General features: G+C 38.4%; 1 protein-coding gene across 2 annotated transcripts in view; it reads right to left on the minus strand.

Annotated features, from left to right (window-relative positions):
- ARID4A (AT-rich interaction domain 4A) overlaps positions 1–24,742 on the minus strand; it is a 47,041-nt gene that overhangs the window by 12,069 nt on the left and 10,230 nt on the right. For both annotated transcript variants that reach the window (XM_017738868.1, XM_008637292.2), the window contains exons 5-14: positions 20,492–20,571; positions 20,295–20,389; positions 19,585–19,717; positions 18,141–18,220; positions 16,367–16,443; positions 14,759–14,925; positions 5,635–5,707; positions 3,253–3,347; positions 2,835–2,932; positions 1,222–1,450 (exon numbers count right to left, since the gene is read on the minus strand). In XM_017738868.1, coding sequence (XP_017594357.1) covers positions 1,222–1,450; positions 2,835–2,932; positions 3,253–3,347; positions 5,635–5,707; positions 14,759–14,925; positions 16,367–16,443; positions 18,141–18,220; positions 19,585–19,717; positions 20,295–20,389; positions 20,492–20,571 — 1,127 coding nt within the window. The remainder of the gene's footprint in view (positions 1–1,221; positions 1,451–2,834; positions 2,933–3,252; positions 3,348–5,634; positions 5,708–14,758; positions 14,926–16,366; positions 16,444–18,140; positions 18,221–19,584; positions 19,718–20,294; positions 20,390–20,491; positions 20,572–24,742) is intronic.

Here is a 24,742-nt window from a genome sequence, read left to right on the forward strand (position 1 = left end):
GTATCCCATTTTTAAAAGGCACTTTGAGTACTCAGGCAGTTGCTGCCTGGGGCTATCTGCAAGTGATTCTTGGAGATCTAGCACAGGATTATAATTTGATTTATTAAAAGTCTCTTGATAGGATCATTGTTTTTAGGCAGAACAAGGAACCAATTATTAAAAAGACAAAAATTCTTACATTTCTTTATCCTTTTTTTGAGTGTCCTCAAAAAGAAAAACCAACTCAAAAATAAATGAACAAACTAAGAACAAAGCTAATGTCATGGCAGGAAGTTCTCTGAGGCTGATGCAGCTTGGAATAACCACTTCCATTTAGATAGAAATATAATACATACTAGAAGTCTCAACTTGTTTACACCATGTCCTTTCATCTATTGATTTATAAGGCCATATATTTGCTTGAAAAGCTGCTTTGCAAGAAGTACTTTAACAGAATGACATTTTAGTGGAACAGAATCCTTAGAATTTGAACAATTTTAAAGTAGCAATTCTTGTCCTTCAGTAGTCATGCTCTATTAAGGAGCACAAAATGTTCTTTTAACGTAATTAACTGAGTGCTACAGTCATATTCCAATACTTCCAAAGGACTGTTTGTATTCTCTGTGGTGTTCAGTATCCACCAGCTGATGGGTCACTGGTCTGATCTATATAACTACTAATGCAACCCTCACCTCTACAGCATTTAAAGACAAATGAAGGCTAAACTTAATTGTTCCTCTCTCTGCTTTTGTCTATATACTGTAATATTTGAGTGGGGTTTTTTTATTAGAAAAGAGACTGTGATAAAAACCAACTCAGAGAAATGGGTCTTCCTTTGATTCTTAGATCCACAGCAGGTTTTTGACATTCCTGTTTCTTGCCAGAAGGCTCCAGGTTCCCTGTGCCTGTGGAAATCCTCACCCACAACCAAGACTGTCCTGCTGTGTTTCACTGTTCTGATGATACACAGCTCAAAGCAGCTCCCAAGCCATCCCTGAACCACAGCACATCCAACACAGCCTGAGCAAATCCCACACGTGTGGAATATGAAGGAATAATCAAACCTGATTCTGTTTCTGGGTAGAACATAATTAACAGTTAACACTCACAGAACTCCACACTTGTACAAGTGCACCAATTCCAACATGCAATTGCTCCACAGGGAAAACTCATTATGGAAACTGCTCACTGTACAAAGGGGCTTTGTTAAGGACTAAACACAAATCAGTTCAAACCACTCACCCTTGGGGATCTTAGCTCAATTTCTTCTTTCTCACTTTCACTGCTGGAATAATTTTCTTCTGCTTCTTTTTTAACTTCTGTTGGGGGCATTTTTTGTTCCTCTTTCACACTCTCCTCCATTGGTTCCACGTGTTTCTGTGTGTCTTCTATCACTTTTGGTTCATTGTGATGGATGGTCCTAAACTGAATGTTTGCAGAACGGCAATACTCTTCGAAACCATAAAGATACCTACAGAGACAAGTAAGGTCCCCTTTTTATTTAATCGCTCATTCTCTATTTATTAAAGTGCACAAAACCTATTTTCCTGCTCAGTAACTTCAGGAAAATAAAAAAAAATTAAAATAACAACAACCAAACAAACCCAAATAAACAAAAATAAAAAAGCTAGAGAAGATTTTGAAATGAAACAATTCTGCACACAAGTCAAATGGTAAAAAAGAATACAGAGAGGTGCTTCCCACATATTTAACTTCATCCCCAGACAGTTAAGAATTCATGACAGTAAAGCCATGCACGAGCTTGTACTCTAGTAACTCCTGTGCACACTCTAACCCAGTTACAGGTGAGAGAGGTATGAATTAGCTTTTTCCTCAAAGAATTAATAAGCAAGTTACAACACTATCACTGTCACAACACATTTTCATGTGTCCAAGCAACATCATCATTATTATTTCCACTGTAACAGCAACCTAGTACACACTTACCAATTATTCCTTCTAGGATAAACACTTTTCTCTGTAAAATACAGACCTTAAACATGTGCCCAGTTCAAATCCCTCTGAAGATAGTATCAATATTGTCATCTTCATCAAATTAACATGAGTTGAGTCATTAGTCATCCCTATTTCCAAATTTCCTTAGGTTCGAGTCAAGAGAACCTCATTCTTCCCTTTTACTCAAAAAGCTCAATTGTTTCGTGTCAAACTTCCAGGAGGATAAATAATAAAAATAATTTTTATTTAGAAAATTAGCTTGAAAAATGTCATTGCTAAAAGGTTTCCAATTCAAAAGTTACAACACAGCTGAAAAAGCGAGGGTCAGAAGAAAGACTTATGCATTTATTCATGATTTTACTACTTAACACTGTCACATCCACCATAGCAAAGTCCTAAAGCCATTATTCTACAAATTCTGCAGAAATTATATGTAAATATACAGTCTGAAACATGTCTTTTTTCAGTTAACACCTTTCATGAACTTAAAGCAACTGGTATAAAATTCTCCTCAATGCATACGAGATCTAGAGATTGAGCAGTCCATTCCTGTTAATTGCCTTAACTTGCAAAACTGAATCTGCCAAAGCTTATTTTTAAATTTCACTGTTGGCCTCTGAAATGGCATCAGCACATGAGGAAAGTGCAAGTTTCTTGATAAGGAAATGAGCAGGATTCTCATGTCTTGGAGCAACAGGAACTTGCACAGCCCTGAATACTCCCTCCTTTCCTCCACCATTTCAATCCTCAGCACTGGGAAATGCTCAGAACTGTTCATTAACCGAAGGGTATCGGCTGCTGTCCCTAAACTATCAAAAATCTCTTGAATAATGTACAGGCTACTGTTAGGAAAAAAGAAAGGAAAAATGTTTTCACCATTATCCAATATGAGGACTTACTTTCTATAAGCAGTTTTTACATTGTAGGAAGCAGCTGAGTTCAAAATAGGAATGCCAAGGTCCATATAAATTTGCTTCCATACAGCACCACTCTCAATCTTTGGGGGGAAAAAAAAAAGGAAAAAGGAAATTTACAGGTTTTGTTTAGCAAGAACATTAAAGAACAGTATCTAACAGACCCACAAGCAAAAGACTTTTATAACCATTGAACAGTCTGGGTTGGAAGGGAACTTAAAGCTCATCCAGTGCCACCTCCTGCCTAGGGCAGGGACACCTTCCACTATCCCAGGTTGCTCCGAGCCCCATCCAACCTGGCCTGGAACACTGCCAGGGATGGGGCAGCCACAGCTTCCCTGGACAACCATTTATAGATATGAGTGAATAGACATATTTAGTTCAGGGAACATCTAACACTTACATTGTCACACCCACCCTGCTGATAAACCAGTCTAAAAAGTTTGAAGAGATTAAGGTCCTTGTAGCCCAGAACTGGTGGTTTATTGATAGGAGTACCTGAATAAAACAAAACAGAAACAAGTTATCCCAAAGAACAGCAAGTTGCCTCTTCCATTCCTTTAGCACACATTTGATTACAAGTATCTTTCTGCATTTTAAAAACTGAATTAGCTTAAGGTATGTCCCAAGTCAGTAGTTTCCAATCACCAGTTAAGGCATCACCCTCTTTTGAATGCACCATTATCTCTGGGTGGTTTATCAGCCACCCAGGTTTATTAACAACCCCCATCCACTGGCTGCATCCATCCACTGCTCCTCTCGTGAGCAGGGAGGACAGCCAGAACTGCAGGAAGCTCCAGAGAACACCTGAGGAATGCAGGAATAGAGCAACGTGTGAAGAGATGAACTCAAAACATTATGGGCTGAAAGGAACAAGGAAGAAGCAGAGATGTTGGATTAGAAAGAGAAACTCAGGCAAATTGTCAGAATGTGGAAAAGCACAAGACCCTAACTGGACATGAATATTTGGGACAGTTCCAGGGAAAAGAAAGAACTCAAATCTGCTGAGTGGCAGTGACATAAAGAACAGTAATTATTTGCAAAAGGAGAAACCAAAAGTGACTTAGGGCAAGTGGCTGCATATGTAGACAATAATCCTCCCAGCAAGGAAGAATATAAAACCTCTTCCCTGCTGCTTCATATCTTCCTTTATCTTCATGCAATTATATTTGGAGTCATTAAAATAATTTTATAGGACTTTGGGAATACTGTCATGATTCCAAGAATCAAAACATTTATACTGAGAGAACAGAATGTAGAACTAATCTAGTGGGAAGAGAAATCTTTATGTAAGGACAGAGAAGAAAAATAAAAAGCAAACAGGTAGGGGGAAAGTCCCAGTCCTGAAGAAGTCCTGCACATTGCTGAATCCTCATACTGGCTTAAAGAACATTTCATGGACTGAGTCTTCAAATTCAGCACACAAATGCTTTCTTCTTTTGCCTTCACAAGGTCCTGACATCCCTACTTGTTCTGTAGTCTATGAGTGTTTAAGGAAGAGAAGGAGAAAGGAAAACAGGAAAGAGGGAAGAATCAGGCTACATCCAAGGAAAATTGTGGATGAGCCCAGCAGCAGAGTGATTTCTTTCCCCCCCCAGCTTAGCCTTTTATTCCCCTAAGGCAGGTTATTCTCCAGAAACACTGGTTATATACACAGGAGGCCTCAAAATTACGTTGGATGAGCTCCAGAACACCGCTATAATACATGCTCAATTTCTAAAGAACTGGTAATATTGAGCAGCTTTTGAACTGTTCTTTTGTGATTCTGTGGTCTAGAACACACCTCATTAGAAGGGATACAGACCCTCTTTTACAAAGGCAGCTTGATTTCCCCATTAATTTTAACAACCCCCCCCCCAAAAAAAGAAAGGGGGAAATATTCGGACTCTACAAGCACTTCATGTTTTACCCTTAGCTCTCTGGTTACTTCAAATTCAAACACATCAACATTTTCTGTACTCTATGCTGCTATGGAAATATCATTCACGTAACTGCTGTCAAGAGAAAAGAAAGATTAAAAAAAAAGGAAAAGGGCACCTCTAATCAATCTACCTCCATACCAAGGCTACTGCAGGATGAACACAGTATTTGAAATACAGGATTGAAATGGTGACTTCATGAGTAAAATGAATAAAACCAATATACTCTAAAAGACAAAACTATCTGCAGGCTTGAATATATTTTTTTAAAAGAGGCATAAAACCTTCCATTTTAGTGTCAGTCTCATCACAACTGCAAATGCCTTATGCAACAGCAGCTCTCCCAAGCAGCAGGTACATCCTGCTCCCTATGCAGAGCACATGCACTTCTGATACAGGTCTGAAGCCAAGACTTCAACTATTCTGATTTATTAAGCCTCACTTAATTCTGTAAAGACAGACGTTTAAAATACACTGTTTTATTTTTCTAGCTACAGGATGAAATAGAATCTTTTAAGTTGTCTCTTCAGGTATCACTGCTCCATTTGTGCATGGTAAGAACAGTTCTGCACAGAGACTTGAGGATGGCAAATCTCCTTTCTCTGCTGGTTGGACTTCACCATCCATGAACAGACTCCACAGCTTCCAGCCTGGGATTAACAGCAGCAGAGCTCTCAGCCATGGCTGTCACATCCAGAAATCAACTGAGGGCTTATTTAACAGGCTGTGAACATTAAGAACGTCTTTGTGAAAGAGAAACAAAACCAAAACACCTCAGGGAGGATTTGAGTTCCCTTTGAGTGCTGTGCCATTAAAGAAGTGGACTGGAGATTTAAAAAAAAAAAAGGAGTAAAATTCAGCCTTACCTCTGTCTTCCATAAACTTGTAAAGCTGTTGGAGGAAGTTGTCCCTCTCTTCAGGATCAAGCTCTTCCTCAGGCTGTGAAAATAAATGCAGTCATAAATGAAAACAGCAAATATGCAAAGTAACCATTTATTTGTACAAAAGCCTAAGAGCAAGAACTAAACCCAAACCACTTCCCATTTGGCCCTGAACCTATGTAATGGTGAAATATGCAGAAAACAACATTTACTCAGAAAGACTGAAGTGGTACCTCAGGAGGAATAAAAGAAAATGCAGGTCAGGGAAAGCATCAGTCCATGACAGAATGAATGAGTGACCCTCAAAATGAAAACACTAATACACGTAGCATACCTGCCTAACACAGAAGAGGTCTGGTATTTACAAGACAAAGAATTCACAGGAATTCCAGGGGGTTTTTTGGTTAGGTTCTTTTGATTTGTTTGGGGCTTTTTTGTTTAACTCATTTTCCTTATCCTGACTTCTGCTCAGGTTGCAGAACAATTTTTTCTCCAACCATACCTGGATTTGATGCTCCAGACAGTATTTATTTTGTAATTAAGTTCCAATGCTTGATTTCAGCTCATATTTGGAAAAACCTTTAAAGTGACTTCTATAATCTGTTATTATTTTAAGTTCCTTAGTTTTACCTTTATAACTTAAAGCTTCAAAGAGATAAACACTTATTAACTTTATGGCAAGCAATCCACAGCATGAAATAAAGATATTCTTTTATTCCAGTGAAAGTCATTAAAATAAAGTAAATTTATTGGGGTGTGGAGGAGGCAGGGAAAAGAAATAACATCCACGTATCTTCATGGAATTTTGAGATTCTAGCAGAGACCAAAAAAAAAAAAAAAAAAAAAAAAAAGAGGAAACCTTTTCCCTGCAATGCTTTCTGCATGCCACTTTCTTCCTGCCAGCCTGGCAGTTTGCACAAGGCAGGCTGCAGCTGTCTTGAAGGAAAGATGTACAGTACGTGTCAAAAAATCTTATCATTACATTATTAAAAATAACAGGGAAGTGACAAGCAGTTCCAGAAGGAAACCAGAACAACAATTTAAATTTCAGTCATCTCTGCATTCGGTAAACTTTAAGCTTCAAGGCAGGGAGATAGGCAGGGAAATGGGGATGTACATGCTAGTGGCTTGCTAACCAGAAAGCAATCTGCTCAGCATCAGAATGAATCCCAGCCCTGCCTGCTTCACCGAATTCTGAGCTTCTAAACCCAACAGGGCTCAGCTACAATCAGGCAGAGACAATATCTGTGTCTTACTTTACTAATTTTTCTTGGGGAATAATTGGAGGAAATTAAATGTGTAATCACAACACTGTACAGCATCAGTTACCATTTGCTCAGCACATTATGGGGATTATATAAGGAGAAACAGTTATCTATAGAATTAGCATGCTCTTCCAGGTTATCAAGTGAAGTATTGCTATAGAAACCACAGCTTTTTTCTCTCTATCTAGACTGCAAAATAACTTCAAGATCGAGAAATTTCTACCGTTTACTGTAATGTTTAGTGACTATAGGCAATTCAGCTCAAACTGTGCAAACTAAATACATCTAAGTAACAGTAAACATTCAGAATTACTTCTGAATAGTTAAATTAAAGCCATTTCTTCAGTGTGGGCACAATGCCAAACCAGAACTGTGGGTCAGAACAGCAGACATGTAGGTTAGAAATACCAATCTTGCAGCCAGAATTTAACTCTTCCACTGAGACTAAGTACTTTCAGCTGAAGAAAAGCAAAAACGAAAGATGAAAAGCTTTATAGGCTTGGGGGCATAAAACCTGTCTGCAATAATCATCCACCCGTGTGAGATATCCCAAATTCTGCACCTGCTTCTCTCTGTTGATGGTGTATGAGCCCACTGACAGAGGGAGTCTGAACTGTGCCTGGTACTGATGCCAGAACAGGCACCAAATCCTTTTGAGGAGTCACTTGAGTAAGACGTGAGTGACTGTCACCATAGAATAAATCATGGATCAGCTGCTCCTTTGCTTCTGGCCAAAATGAGAAAGACCAACCCTCCATGGATATGCTTATTGCAACATGAGGATAAGATGTCATTTTTTTACCAGGGTTATCCGTTTGGAACTGGACGTAAAAGAATTCCCAAGACTTTCTGGTGTTGTGATTTAGAGCTGAGTTTTACTTTAAATATATCAGCCATCATAAAGTCATAGAATGGGTTGGGCTGGAATGGACTTTAAAGACCATCTAGTTCCAACTCCTCTGCCATAGGGGTTCATCTAAGCTCCTGTAAATCTGCACCCAAATCAAGGAAACACCTGAGAAATGTTGATGCCATAACCTGTGATCACCATCAGGGAGCAAACGGAGAGCTGAAATTCCCAGCATTGATTTCCAGCAGGAACCAGGGTAACAGTGCTGCTCTCCAAAACTCACTGCTACTATTCAGACATTTGTGCCCATTTTAGACTGGGCATAAATAAATTCACAGTGATAATTGTTTAAAACCACTTACTAAAGAGAGTTCTGTCTCTCCATTTCATTTTTTCCTATACAAAAAGGGGAAGACTGTAGCCAAAGGTAAGTCCAAGTGAGAGGCAAAACAACATGAAAATTTTAAGCTGCAGGAGTTCAAAACTGAGACCTTTCCTCTGTTCATCCAATACCCACAGCTAAATGCAACATGAGAAAAACTTTTTCATTTCAGGATGAGAGGCTGAATTTAATTTAAATGAAAATAAATAAAAATCTCCAAGATGCCCCTTTTCTAACTAAAAGATTGAAATTTTATGCATTTGAGATTTTTTTCCTCCTTTCTGACGAGCAGGCCACATCCATTAGAGAACACTGTAAATGGTAAAACAATAAAATCAACAGTGAACATTATCTTTGTATAATGGACATGTTCCTTTCCCAACTCCATTTCTTACTTCCTTCCAAGCAACACTATCAGCATTCATGTATTTTCTAAAACTCTATGCTAAGAACCATGAAGCATACAGAAAACGTGTAGAACTCTTGTAACTGGTTTTGCTTCACTTGGTTTCGAGCCACCATGAGTTTTGCTTCTGCCCTTAGCATGATTTTAAACAAGAACGTGGCTCTGTTATCTTGACTCATCATTTACTCTACAGAAAGATGTTAAAGCTTCTGTGGGTGCCAACCTTTAGGGCTGAGTGGGAGCACAAAGGATGAAACAGTTTCTTCTACAAAAGAAAGAATGAATCTCTACCTACAAGCACGTACACCCTGAACTCAAGCAATACGAGGTGGAGCTACCAGGGACAGATCTTTCTTTCATGTTATAAATAGAATGACAAGACCATAAATGCTTCTGTGAAAGAAATGCAGGTGAAGAGGAAGAACAGCACACACAGGATTTGGAGTTCAGAGGAGGAGATGATCAAGACAAGCTGCCAGAATTACAGTTAATGTAATTTTGTTGCTTCAGAGTACTTCAATGCGATTTCATCACTTGCACATTTGCTTTCTAACGCCAAGCTTGAAAACTAATTAAGGAAATGACAAGAATTAAACTGATTGCAACAAGTTAAGAGATTTAAACCACGTGGAGATGAGAGTGGTCTTAAAATGTTAATTTGTACCAACAAGAACCAGAAATTCCACAAACCAACAATGACTCACTCCAGAGCTGTGCCTCAGTTTGCAACTTCTCTTGGAGTGACATTCTGAGAATGCCTGTTTGTATAAAACTGTGAGCAAGAAAGTCTTTAAAGAACATTTTTGCATGGTATGATGCAGGCTGTGCTTCACAGTAGCCAGAACTCCTACAAATGCACACATGCATGAGAAGGAGGATTAGCTAATCAATGTTTAGCTATTTTTAAAGGCTATTCTGTGCATTACACATCACAGCTGCTCAGGGGGTTTTATATATATAAATAATATAATCTTAGAATGGTTTGGATTGGAAGGGATCTGAAAAACCATCTTGATCCATCTCCTGCCATGGGCAGGGACACCTTCCACTATACCAGGTTGCTCCGAGCCCCATCCAACCTGGCCTGGAACACTTCCAGGGATGGAGCAGCCACAGCTTCTGTGGGCAACCTGTGCCAGGGCCTCCCCACCCTCACAGGGAAGAATTTCTTCCTAGTATCTAATAAACCACTTCTTTCTGAATATCACCCTTCATTAACTTTGAAATTACTGTTTTCCTGTACTTAACTTCTAGAGTCAGCTATTTCCATGTTATTTTAAAATACAAATAGGTTGCAACAGACATGGAAATTTGGTTTGATTTTATATGATCTCCCACAGTTACTTAGAGCAAAGCCTACATGGGGAACAAGAATTATCTTGAAGCAAAATGTACATATTGTAATAGTTGTCTACTAATTATTTGTAGGAATTTCAAGCCTCCTAAAACACATCATGGATTTCTCATCCTTCCTTTATGGACTTAATGCTAATAAAATATATGGTAACAACTTATCATGAGAACTGAAATCCTCGCTTATTTGCAGAATAGGAACATTGGAAAATGCCTCTGGCATCTTCCCTTTTCAAAGATGTAAAGCAATTGTGACTGATTTTTTTGATGCCGTTGTGATGCAAGAACCTTAAAAACGTTAAATGAACATACCCCGTTAAACATGCTACACACATACATCCTCCAGGTGTCTGTCAGAAATAAGCCAAAAAGAAAATCCCTCTAAGCAAACACCTGGATGTGCTACAACTCTTCCCTCAATGAGCCATGGAGACCAGCTAGCTGGAATTTTTTTCTGAAGAAATTCCTTGCCTTTACTCTGGTCTTAAGTGAATGTATCTGTTAAGAATGTATACTGAAAAGATATTTCAAATAACTGCATGTTAAGATCTTGATTCTAATGGAATCAAAATGGCTCACAGGGAGACTGAGAGTCAAAACCAAATGTTGTTTACACATCCCCTTGTAAAAACAGGGAGTATTTGAATATTTAAGCTTGAGAAACAAACGTGATGGATTGCAATGGATTCCACAGCTTCTCCTACCAGCACATTTACCTGTCTAGAATCCTTTGCTTCACTACGTTATGTTTAGATTAGATTCTTCTTTCTTCTTCCCTGACAAAACAACTTAAATACAAGCAAATACAGTACTAGATACAACCTGTTTTGAATAAAAATCAGGTAATGTTCCAAAAGCTTTTACTTCTATGTGGAGATACTGGAGTTAAGATTTTCTCTTTCCTTTTAGCTGCAGTGCATTGACAGCCAAATGTACCCTCCAAACACAGTTAATTATCTTATTCTGACATGTTGAAGACTGGGTAAGAACCAAAAGCAATATCCAGATTTTTATCTGGAGTCAAACTAACTGAGTGATTCTTGTAATCTTCATTCGATCAAGAATTTTTTTGTATAATACCTCTAGAGTTTTTCACTTTTTATGAAATGCATTATTAAAACCTCAATTGTTAACAGAAAATAATCCTGAGTTGCACCATGTATTACCAAAATTCCAACAATTTGAACATGCTGAGTAGCTCTGTGTAATGCAATCCCTGTTAGAGTCCATGACAAGCAATTTCCACATTGTCCTCCTTCCCAGTCAATTGTGGACCACACTGTCCTCCTTCTCAGTCAATTGTGGACCACACAAGTCACTCACCACGGATGAGGAGGAGAAGCACCAAGCCAACACTAAATTTGTTCCCCCTCCTTAGCTTACAAAAGCCATGTAAAGCCTGGAAACCTGGTAGTACCAATTCTACCACCTCTTAAAGATGGTATAAAAGGCAACACAGTTAGGAAGACAGTTTCCGTCAAAACAAAGTTGCAGATTTTTAACCCAGCCACTGGAAAAATGGCAGGATCTAATGTCACCAGCTACAGCAGATCTCTCTGCTCCGTTATCATTATAAAAGATCCTACTTCAGAAAAATAGGATCCTTTCCATTCCAGAATTAGACTTTTCTGACTGACTTTATCCTGTGATTACATATTAAGTAGGTCTGTGTCCATTTGATTATTTAATGATGGCCTATCATGGCTGGGCAGCAGCTGGACAGGCCCTGACAGCAAAGCTGCTGTGCATATCAAAAGATGGGAATGGGGGGAAATAAAAAGGTGTTTTTAATAATCTCGCTCCCATCTCTAATAATATAACCAATTACAGTTCTAAAACAAAAAAATCCACTGAGAATATTCTGGGAGAGGATGGACAGAAGCTATTTTTGACCTTGATTAATAAAAGGAAGCACTCTAGAAAATGTAAAATTTCAGTAATTCAGCATCTGTAATCAAATACAGGCAAAAACCCTCCAATCATTCACTTGTCGATTCTCTCTGCAGCCACTATTACTGCCTCTCTAGGGGAAAAGAAAATAGGAATTCCTTAAATTCCCTAAATGTTGTCTATTGCAATATCTAGCACGGCCCACAATTAAAAATATGTATTCTAACAGCTGAATCGAGAATTTGATTTAATAGGCAATCATGACAGTTCTGCTCTGACATTATCTAAAAAGATTCATATCTACCCTCTGCTACACAGCTCCAGCATGAAGATGCTCACCTTACATGCCTACCTGTCACCTGGAAATAATGGATTCCACAGCTTCTCCTATCAGCACATCCACCTGTCTGGAATCCTTTGCTTCACTATTTTACATTAACAACATTCTTTAAAAATAAATCTCTATTTCTTTTACAGGCATGCATTTTTTTATTTTTTTTTAAACCACCAAGCTTCCCCCTCCCCCTTCTTTGTTTGAAACACACACCACTTTATGCAATAGGCATGAAAAACGATAATAAAAACGGATATTAGAAAACTAGTATGGCAATCCTTGATTTTCAGTGACTGATACTCTGCAATTTTGATCAGTGTTAATACAGACAGAGCAATAGAGACTGCAACAGTTCACACCCTGCAAAATGTGGCCTATTCAGTCTTTTTCACTGCAAACAGAGGGGAAAAAACCCAGAGGATTTTTCATTTCTGCACACATTTATCTTAGATTTATCTTATCATACCATTATTCCCATACAGACATCTACCCCATTTTCCAAAACACTGATATCAAAGCATAAAATTCACACCTAAAAATAGATTCTTATTGTCTTTTTTTTTTTTTTTTACCTGGAAAGATCTTCCCTGGCTGCAAGCTCCACCAGACAGTTCCCAGATCAGAAACCCAAGTCAAACCCCCATCCCCAACCACCACGCTCACATCACCGATTAAAGCACACGATCCTTACCTAGGAGCTGCATTCTTTCAAACGTAAAATGGTTTTACTTCCTTTCTATCTAATCTGCCCACTGCCTGGACATATTTTCAGCCTGACTTCCAAATATTCGCTCGCGCTCGCTCTCTCCCCGCGCGGCGGCCGCAGTTAACCGGCATTACTTACATTCTCTTTCGCACACACCCCAAAAAATTAATAAAACGAAACAGTAATACTAAGGAGAAAGCGAGGCATTAGATGAAAGGCAGAAGGAAGGGCCAGCCCATCTCCGAGCCCCCGGCCAGCCCCGGCTCCCGCGGCCGCTCCCCGCGCCTGCGCCGCGCCCGCTCTCGGTTGCCCTGGGAACGCCGAGGCCGCCGCCAAGCGCCATCGGCCATTCCGGGTGGGAAGGGAAGGGAAGGGAAGGGGAAAGGGAAGCGGCGTTTGACCTTCCTCCCAGCACACAGACCGCGCTTGGGGTTTGCGGTTTATGTTTTCACGGTGTATTGAGAGAATGGCGCGGTGGGAAAACCAAAAAATCCCGCAGTGCCTCCCTTCCCCCCTCCCCCCACCTCCGCCCATGCTTCTAAATCCAACATCCAGGTTACAACCAGGGAGCAGAAATAGAAGGGAATTCTCTAACGACAGTTTTGATGGCACGAAGAAACTGGCTAACTTTATGGAAAAGGAGCCACTTAAAATATTCCAATGCAGAAAAAGCATTTTACTGTTCATATGAGAATCATAGAATCACATTCCATGATTTGGGTTGAAAGGGACCTTAAATATCATCCAGTTCTAATTCCCTGCATGGAGACACCTTCCACTAGACCAGGGCACTCCACACCCCATCCAACCCGGCCTGGAACAATTCCAGGGATGGGGCAGCCACAGCTTCTGTGGGCAACCTGTGCCAGGGCCTCAGCACTCTCACAGGGAACAAATTCTTCCCAATGTCTAACCTAAATCTCTCCTCTCTCAGTTTAAAACCATTTCCCCTTGTCTTATCACTCTGTGTCTTTGTTCAAAGTCCCTCTCCAGCTCTCTTGGAGCCCCTTTAGGCACTGGAAGGGACTCTCAGGTCTCTCCCAGAGCCTTCTGCTCTCCAGATGAGCACCCCCAGCTCTCTCAACCTGGCTCCAGCCCTCGGAGCAACTCCCAACAGGTCTCTCCTGTGCTGAGGACCCCAGAGCTGTACAAAAAGCTCCAGTGGGGTCTCACGAGAGCAGAGTAAAGTGGAGAATCCTCTGTTTGATGCAGCCCAGGACACGTTTGGCTTTCTGAGCTGCGAGTGCTCGTTGCTGGCTCACGTCCAGCCTGTTAACCATGAGAACTCCAAGTGCTTCTCCACAGGGCTGCTCTCCATGAATTCCTCTCCCAGTCTGTACATGCCCCAACACATTAGACAAAAAGTCCATCCACCACATCATTCTATGATTCCCAACCTAACACACAAGAAGGTCAGTCCTGTACTGCTCTAAACAGCATTTACTGCCCTGTGAATTAGCTCACAGTTTCAGTCAACCTCCTGCTTTTGAAATTTTTGTCTTTTTTTTTTTCAAATCACACTGTTTTCAGAAAAAAGTTACTTTTTATATAACCTACATAACAAAGGAAAATACAAAAGAAAAATACAAAGATACTGCATTGAAGGTGGAACTACTACTATTAGGGCTCAACATAAGTTTTTTGGTTTTGCCTTTTCTTTTGACCCAGAACTTTTCACTCTTCTCTGCCTTGAATTCCTAGTTTCTGAGATTTGTCTCCAGTTTCTTCACTGGGTAACAGGAGACAAGTTGCCACTGCTCACAAATCCCAATAAACACAACTGTAGCAGAGAGAAGATGAACAGGTCTGAAAAGACACTGAAGTGAGCTAAGTCTGAGAATAATATATTGGAAAGTGCAGGATTTTCAGGCAAGCAAGTTATTAAATTATCCCTAAAAAAAATGACAAATTGTCCAGACTCACCGCTACTTCTTCAGTTTTCTCTTCTCTTTTTTGTTCCTCTTCATCAGTTTCTGCAGCAGCTCCATCCTCCTCATCACTGCTGGAGGACTCCAGAATTTCACTGATGTCCATTTTCCAGTTCCGAGGAACACCCCTGGTGCTGAGAAACGTGGTTGCCTCCTGTAGCCCTGCAGAAGAAAGGGCCCTGGCTTTACCTCATCTGCAGCATTCAGAGTCACAAAGCAGTTTTTATTTCCTTTTCACCTTCTTGTAAATCACAACACGAACTTAAATGCAATGAATAAATCACAGATCAAGCACCAAAGGCTTACTTTGCTCTTTCCAAAATATCATCATGCCTTAGATTGAAAAAAAAAAAATAAAGAAAACAAACCACTGCCTAGAGAGATGTGACATTAATGTCTGGAACAGAGGAAAAACATATTAGTGAGCAAAGGAGTGATGGGACAGGCACAAATCACACATGTACAATTGTAATACCTCAAATTCTTTTCCTTGAAGAGGTGCTCTAAGGGTGGAAAACAACAAAGCAAAACAAACCCAGATAACCCCAAAATCTGCCCCTCAGTCACAATAAAAGATTTTAATAAAGGAGCCAGAAAAACACCCAAAAGAAGAACATACTGCAATGAACTGCTCAGTGTTACTGGAGAAGAAAAGGCACCAGTTTTTAACACTGCTGACAGAAAAACCTCCAGACATTGGTCTCAACTCCTGGTTTTTTTTGAAACCATTAGTACCTTTGGTTCCAAAATATTCCCTTGTAGCAAGGAACGTCACAACCCAATTATGTTCTGCACACAAAGGGGAAAAAAGTCCCTTTCTTCAATTTATCTCAAACCTGGCATCTGCTATTTTTTTTTGGCTGTTCTGAAGTTCTTGTACTGTGAAACAGCTATTAAGAACAAAGTAGAAGAGAAATCATTTAATATTAGACATATCAATCAAAACTACCTCAAGCTTTCATTTGAAGCATTTTAAATCTTGACTTGTTAAGGAGCTGCTCCACACCTTTACTCAAACCAGATACTGTTGTTGTTGAGTGGGGACTTTTTTGTTGCTGGGTGGCATTTTTTACTCTAATTTTTAATAAATAAAATCTAAGCATTTCTCTTTAACACATTTCATGTTTTGATGGATTGTGGTATCCATGTCATCCATCCATCAAATTCTATAACTGTATTTTTAAATTAAGTATTAATCACAGACTGTTGTTGTTATGAAGTTTACACCTTGCTGTCTGAGTATCATTAATGTAAATAGTGTTTTGAGCAATAGCACAAAATTTTAGCATTAGGAGAGGTAACTATATATTCCATTGCTCACTGACATTTCAAACAGACTACCCTGAAAATATTCTATTCATTTTCCACAAATTTGGACTGGATCAAAATAATAAAAATCAAATAAAGAACATTTCTACTAGGTAGTATTTTAATAAGGCAGCAACTACATCTGAAGTTTCTCTAATTTATCCCATTTAAAAAGGTTTGCAAAATATCCAAGAGCAATTATCAGAAATGAACAAGTCATCATTTTTCTGCAAATGGTAAAGAACCTTTGTATGAAGTTACTTCTTTTAAACACCTTGAATTGATTCTAGCTTACCTTTTCTAGGAGAGGACTCTGATTTTGGTAAGTTTTGAAGATCTAGTTCCTTAATGTCTTTTCTTGCTATTGAGTAACTGTAAAAGAATAAGGTTTTGTGATTATTTTTACATCACAGAAAAGCCAACATTTGACATAGAAAACCAGGAATTTCTAAGATTTTCAAGTTTTAGTGCTCATTTGCAAGACCCTTCCTAACAACTAATTGCATAGGCACCTGTTATTGTAGGTCCTAATACAAGAGTAAGATACCCAGGGTAAGTTTCCAACCTGTCTTTGAAATTCAGGCATTAAAGTATCCTTAAATAATAAAGAAAAAAATTGTAAATGTTCTTTATTTTAAATGCTTATCTGCAAAAATTTGCAAAGGTAAAACATATAGGCAAAAATAATTTTCTGAACTGAAAATATTCACAAGAATCAACAGCTGCTCTCCAAAACAAGGATCTAGCTAAGAGGACAGAAGCAAGTCCTCTATTTTCAAAATGCCTTTTTACTAGTACAGAACAACAGTGAAGCCAATTCACAGATTTGCATTGATAGACAGTTGATTCTAATTTTTGAATTACAGAAGTGTTCTCACAGCAAAACATATGGAGGTTGTTCTGTTCCAAAGCCATACTGGATATCCAGTCACTGAGTTACAAGAGAAATCCTAACCAAACTGCAGGGAAAGCCTTACAAGTGAGTTAGTCTAATACTTTTTTTTCTTTTTTCCTTCATTATTTCAGAAAATCTGGAGTAAAACCTCAGGAATCAGAGGCTGCCATTTTCTGAAGATAAAGCTATCATGCTATGGGGGGGGCAAAAAAACCCAGAAGTGAAACAGAACAGATCTAGATGTTTTACCAGTAACATTCAACCTTCAGTATAGAAGGAGCCAGGCTTATCCGGAAGGCTGATGATACAGGCCTACATTAAGAGGCCAAAATGAGCTAAGTCTTGCAACCTACTCAAAATCATGGCTATCAAAAATCAAAAACTGCTCACTTTGAAAGAAAGGAGGGTGACAAGCAGCCTTTGGCAAGGAAGTTTTTAGTTACAAGACATTGACACAGATACAGTGCAAGTACAATGAAGAGAAATAAATGGGAGCAGCCATTAAAAAAACGCCAAAACCCAGTCTTCATGCTCTTATGAATATATTATTCCCTAAGTAAGATACACAACTCCGTCCCTCCCTCCTCCCTCTCCCTTTTGGAGTGGAGGATGGACTAACAGGACCTTTCTTTCTTTTTGCAGGAATATTATTCAGATTCTGCAAACAATTTAATTAACAAGTCTCTTAAAAATCTCTTTTCTATTAAAAAGTAGATTAAACCCTTATAAACTACCTAAACAGCTATGAACATCTGGGCACTGGAGGTAATGAGAAAGATACCCACGCTACTACAACAGACACCCATAAAGAGGGTAATTTAAGGCAGTAAGGGAAATAATTAAAACCAAAACTCACACTTTAAAGGACAGAAATGATTTAAAGTGTAAACACCTGGATGTTTTCACTTTTTCAAGTTGTTGATATTTTAAATGAAGAAGCACCAGAAACTTTCTTGATTCAATGAATTCTTGTTGTTACACATAATGGAAAGAAGGGTGAGGAAGCACAGAAGGAGTCAGCTGGAAATAGATTGTGAACGCCAAATGTGTCCATCCAGCATTACAGAAAATTGTACCTTTTCCTTTTGGAAGAAATAATGTCTTCAGGAGCAATATGTGATTAGTTTCCCAATTCCCTCCCACAGACATCTAATCAAAGTGAGCTATCACTTACAACTTGGAATCTGCAAAGGATCGAACTAAACACTGGTCCTTTTTCACGGTGACGTCGTCATTGCAGCTCGGTGACACAACCTGAAGATTCAAATAAAACATTCCTTTATCAAAAAAAAACCAAAAAAAAAGCTGATCTTGAAAGGAAAGAAATACAGACTGCAGGAAAACAGCTGTTTTCTGTTTCTTCTATTATATTTCCAGTATTGGGTAAACAAACCTACTTCAATTTATACTACTACAGCCAACAACAACAAATTTCAAGAAGTAATTTACCCCAAACTATTGACTTGTTATGTACAAGCCAAAAGTTTAAAATTTCATTTGGAAACTCAAAACTAATCTACTGAGGTCACATCACAGGACCCTGTTCCTTCACTCTGGTTTTTTTATTCTTGTTCACACATTTTAAAAGCATCTATTTAAAAAGTTACAAACCCATTTATTTTATACCAGTTTCTCATTTTTGGCATTTAAACTGAGAGATAAGTTGGGTTTTTGGTTTGTTTATTGAGGTGTGGATAACATAAACCACTCTGAAAACCTTCCACACATCCTTCCACAATGGTTTCATCTCTAGGTCTAAAAAAAGCGATAAAAATGCATTTGCAGTATTTGTATTACCACTAACAGAACAAGTTTGTTTTGCTCTAGATCATGTATGAGCAGAAAATGTTAAATGCAAATATATGACCTCCAGGAACTTAATCCACCAGTTAAGAACAATGTTAGCAAGAATCTGTCATTAATAAAGAGAACTACAACCAGAACATGTACAATACCACATTTTAAATTGAGGTATATACAGGTGGATAAGGCAGTGTCAATTATTCACCCTACATTACACCATGTCTGAAAATACCAAAAAGTTTTCTGCAGAATGCAACTTTTAATAGGCACATGTCAACTTTTCTATGTGTATCAATGAGATGCAAAGAGTCTACCTTACAGTACAAGTCTACTTGGACTTGGACTTATTTAATGTATATTTATTATCAGCAATGGCAATGAACACCTTTATCATTTAGTGACAGTCAAATACAAATAACCACCAACATCTGCTCCTAGAGTAACTGACCACTGGTGCAAATGCAAGCATCAAGGAAATGAGTATTTCATAAAACTGTAAGTCTAGGAGAAAAGACAATTACATTTAGAAAAGAATTAAAATCCCACTGCAATTAAATTCATAGATCTAGATCCTCTTAAGTGCTTGGCAGTGCAAGTCCTAACATATTTTATTTTTAGAAGAAAAGTATCATTACACACTGATCATTTTGTAAGCAGTTCTAAAGCACTTTAACACCATGAAACAGTAACTTACACATAAATGTTAATCTCTGCTTTCCTACTCTTCATAGATACTGCAAAACACTTGTATTTTTAGCAATGGGAGTAGAGCTTAGCCTGACTACATTCACAGCTTTGCTGTAAAAGGAACTCACCAAAGCTGGGTACCAGTCTGCCTTCTCTGAATTAGAAGTCACACTCACAACCTTGCCAAGCAATTCATCATTGAGGCGCCTTTTATCTTCATCCTCTTCTTCACTACTTTCTTCTTCCTTTTCATCTTCAGTACTAAATTATCAAAATGTACAATATTTTAAAGTTTATGTCTTAAGTTACTACTTGAATGCACAACCAGATTACAAGCAGATTTTTCTTTCTATTTTGCAAAGTTTCAAAAACAAAGTTAGAATTTTAAGAGCTGAAATTGCCTGAAATACACTTAAATACTAAGTGCACTTTGTAAGAGGAATTCAGTAGAAATTCTTTTCAAGTAGTAGTATTTCACAACAGCATCATGTTAGAATTGCAGACATGACTCAGGTTTTGATTGTGCACAAACATGAAGCAAAGAGAAATGATCTCTACCCCAAAAATTAAAACGCACCTTTTTTTTTTTTTTTACTGTGCATATAGTAGTATAAAGAAGGTTTAAAAGCCTATTATGTTTCCTATTACATGAAAGAAGCATAAATGGCCTTAAGGATACTAAACCTTTAATTTTATAATATTGCTAGCATATGACCATGTCTATCAGCTTTGCACACAATTCAGGTGATAGAGCATTCAGAGTATTGCAACTTCAATGGGACTGCCTCAGGTTTAGCAAAGGGCACTAAATGAAAAACAGAACACTGTCAAAACTTACACAGGAAGAGAAGATCTTCTCCCTCTATTAGATTTCTTCCCAATAACTGGAGTTCCAAAGTGCTCTGGATTGGTTAGTGGCAGTTGATCAAGTGTCTACATGGAAAAGGGGGAAACAACATTGGTTTGCAACATCTTATTATAAAAAAGGTATTAATTAACTACTTGGTTGTGATTCCATGTCCACCACTGTCTTACCTCGCTTTCTGCAAAGTGCCTTTCTCCCTTCAAGCATAATGAAGTTCGTCTCAAGGTCCTTTCATCACCATCATCAAAAACTAGGATGAAGCCAAGAAAACACATCAGCACAAACTGATCAGATCTCAATCCCAAGTCTACTGTTTATCTCACAATCAAGAACATTCTCTAAAACATGACTTTCAAGCCTCTATTCACTCATTCTTTAGTTCACAAGCAAAAGGAAAGTCAGGATTCAGTCCGCAAATAGATTTTCACACAGAGATTCAAGCCAGTACAAAGTAAGGCTTTGGATGCAGAAGTCTCTCCATAATTTAGACATCCTTCTTATCAACACAACTGCACATTTCAAACCAAAGCCCCTGGCTGCACACCAGTTACTATTATCTAGCAATCTTTGGGGTTTGTTTAGTTTTGTGGGGTTTTTTCCCACCCTATCCATTTATTCCTTATTTATACCTCTATTTAATATGGTACCTTTTCATTCTCCCTCTTGCTACGAGCAATCCCACAAAAAGACAGGTCAATGGCAAGAAAAACAAGTGTCTGGTAAGTTTTTGCTACACTATCAATGCTGTCTTACAAACAGATACTGGAAACATGCAATTCCAAGCCTGACCACTTTATAAGGAATAGTCAGTACACCTCCTGCCTGCTGTGTTAAATCTCATGAATAGGAAGTTCCATCAATTTCCATCAATACACAGCAGAAGCAAGCTGAAATGCTATGAGGCTACTACAAGCTTTGCCTGAGAAAGATCTACTCTTCAGTTTAGTTAAAACCACTTCATGAAAATTTCCTTGAAGAGAAGGAAAGCAAAGTTACCAATTCCCCCTGACTCCAAAGAGCAGAGCCCAGGTAGCTGCAGGCTGGAATCCCAGCAAGGAACAAGTTTATTTGTATGTGGTCAAAGTGCAAAACACTGCTCTATAATTAAAACTACTTGAAACAGGCTTTGTCCACTAGGGAAGTCAGTAAGGGGAAAGAAGAAAGTTTCAAGTGTTGTACATAGCAGTATGGTAATTTTGGCATACTTATAAAATTAATTAAGCTGGATAAGATGAGCTTTAAGGTTCCTCCATCTTCAGAGTAAATACTACTGTGGTATGCTCCATATACTCCACTACTGAATTATCTTAATGGCTTAGAACACTTGTACACACAAAGCAACTAACTTTTCCCCATCCAAGAATCTCAAACTACTAAATTTTCACAAATAATCATTTTAGGGGACAAATGGCTGGTGACTGGCAACAGGTAACTTGATTGAAGAAAAGCAACCAGAACCTGATACTTGACGCTAGAACTAAACTGCTTCTTTTTATTTATTATCTCCAAAATTGGAAGCTCTACCCATTTATTTAAAGCTAGTCCAGGAGAGGGATAAACCAAGCAAACTATTCATAAACTAGATGACATATACCAGGTTTTCATCCTTAAAAGATAAAATGTTATAAATACTGAAGGTTAATTAAACGCCCCCAGTAAAACACACTAAACTCAAATTAAGACACATAAGGAAATCATGACAATCTAGAGTAACAATTTATACTGTGGACATGTGCAAAGCACCTGCAACTGCCAGCGTAGCTGCACAGCTTGGAGCAAAACAACTTTACAGAACAACAAACTGTAAAAGAACAGCATAAACAGGAAGATTTCCTTATCTAAATAAGTGATCACTTTATTAAGTTTCAATGGAGAAAGGATAGCACCATTTGTCATACAAAAATATCAATTATTTGAGTTACTAAGGTGGAACCAAGTGAGGAGTCTCTCCAATTAATCACGATGCTTGAAGTATTTCGTAATTGTAGCTACTTCAAACTTGCTTCTCCTCTAGGGAAAACACTTGACTGTGCCTTACTGAAAGGGCAATCAAAAACTCACACTGATGAACTCAGCCCCTTTAAAAATATAAGCTTTTCTCAAACTAAATAGGGCTTGTGGTTTCCATTTCACTCTTCAGAAAAATCTGCTACACCAAAGTACTGTTCATACTCATGTCGCCCTGTGCATGACTTTTTAATTCTAGTCCTAGAAGATTTAAGGGAATGTCTTTCCAAAGCACAGTGTCAAATATTAAGGATTCTGTAAATATAAGCAGTAAGGCAGATGGCAGTTTTTGGCTATGAGATATTTTGAAGCTGCGATAACAGGCGTGTCAGAAGAACTTAATATACTCTAAGCTGCAAATTCATTCCTCTTTTTAATCTCATCCAGAAGCAAGGCTGTTTAACTCTAGTTAAAATGCCTAGAACTAACAATCAAACTAAAAACTTTTAAATTAACACTGAATAACTTGCATTAATTACTTCATTCCTTCAACAGGTTATTGCTACAACTCCAGATTCTTCAAAAGCAGAAACCCTAAAGGTTGTATTCTAGAATCCACTGGGCAGGGAGACAGCAGGAAACAGGAACAGAAGACAAGGAGACATCTCCCCATACACACACACAGTGAAGTCATCAAAGGATGTGTTTACAGTGTCATGATACTCATCTCAAAAGAGGAAATTACAGTCTTGTCTTTCCAAAGAAACAAGTGTAAAAAAGCAGAAGCCCTTTAGGTCCTACTATTGCCTCATCCTGTGGTGGGCAGGGGCTTGCTGGGGAAACAGGGTGCAGCAGCTGATTTCTGGGAAGGGAAGGATACAAACTAGCCAGGGAACTGCTCGCCGCTACCGAACAGGCAACAGAACAGCGCGGGAATGAAGGGAAGAAAAGCGACATTTCTGCCGGGCAGAGCCCTTTCTTCCAAACATGTTCCTTAATGAGGAACACTGACAGAAGGGGAAAAGAGATGAGTAAGCAGCACAACCTGGAGGAACAGTCTCTGCCATAATGCTTGGTCTAGTCCCAAGAACACAGTCCAATATGCTCCATACAGAGCATATTGAAACAGTGACAGTAAAATGGAAATTTTCAGAATTTTGCTGCACCCCAACCTTGTCTATGATAATAGGAAAGAAACAGAATTGGTTTTTTCCTGTTTGTGAAAATCTACACAACCCTAATCTATGGCAGGAAAATAAAAACAAACTTCCCACCAGTAATCAATACAACACGTCCCAAGAGTTAAAAAAAAAATTGACTAAAAGTTGAGTACCTCAAAAATACAGTAAAATGTGCAACTTTAAACTCACTATTGATGAGCTGGTATCTTCCATTTCCTGTCTGCAGCAGACTTGTATATACCATCAGCAAAAATATACTAACCCTGTCTTTACAATAAGTCTGTCTCAACATTGGTTTTCATGTATTTAAATATATAATATTAACAAGTCAACTATCAAAATCATTTTTAGGAACTTGAAAAAGCTTGTCACAAAATACTGCAGATCAGTTTGACTACATCTTATTTAGAAATATATATATAGATATATTATAAATAGATTTAGGAAAAAAAAAAAAAAAGGAGACAGAAAAAGGAGAACAGAACAGAACTCTAGAGAGAACATCCTCATAGTAGTTGCAAGATGACTTCCACACAGAGCCACCAGTGTTACCCAGGACAAGGCAGCTCTGTGACACACAAGTGCACAGGGAAAACAACCCTCAAGGCTGCATCTTGCAAACTTCAAATCCAACAAGTTGTGTTACTGCTGCTGCCCAAACCAGGAGAGATTCTACACTGCACTGCAAGGAAACAATTTTGTTTCATTCCCCAACCCAGTTCAGAAACTTTTAAGTCACCAAGACAATGAAATGAAAGTACATACCACAAATTATAGGTGCTCCAGTGTCACTGTGCACACTGAATTATTCTCACTGGCTGCCTGGCAAAGTAGCAACTTATGAACTACAAGAGATGCTATCTATGAGTATCTCGACAAATGTGTGCAGATTTTGCAGATATTTGGGTTTCACCTGTGGAAACAATATAGAAAGAACCAAGAGCTGTGCAGTGCTTGCTGAATGACCTTGTAGACAAGGGCTGTACTACTGATTCATCTGTAAAAGGGCCTAAGAATAAGTACCGCACTGTATTGTGCTACTGAGAGACTACACGACTCAAATTTACTATTTTTTAAACGATTTTAAATGAGCCCCAGTTCCTATTACAAATATATGTTTGAAATATACCAGAAATCAGGGAACTTTGAGAGGCCTTTGAGTCTACTCATAGAAAACTATCACCTCACAGACAAAAGCCTGCTGTCTGAACCTGCTTTTTTCTGAAATGTTAATCTTACTATTGTTACACATAAAGAGATTAGAGAAAAAAAATCCACCCACATCCTTGCTTT

Source organism: Corvus brachyrhynchos, unplaced genomic scaffold, assembly GCF_000691975.1.
Source record: "Corvus brachyrhynchos isolate BGI_N302 unplaced genomic scaffold, ASM69197v1 scaffold245, whole genome shotgun sequence".
NCBI lineage: Eukaryota > Metazoa > Chordata > Aves > Passeriformes > Corvidae > Corvus > Corvus brachyrhynchos.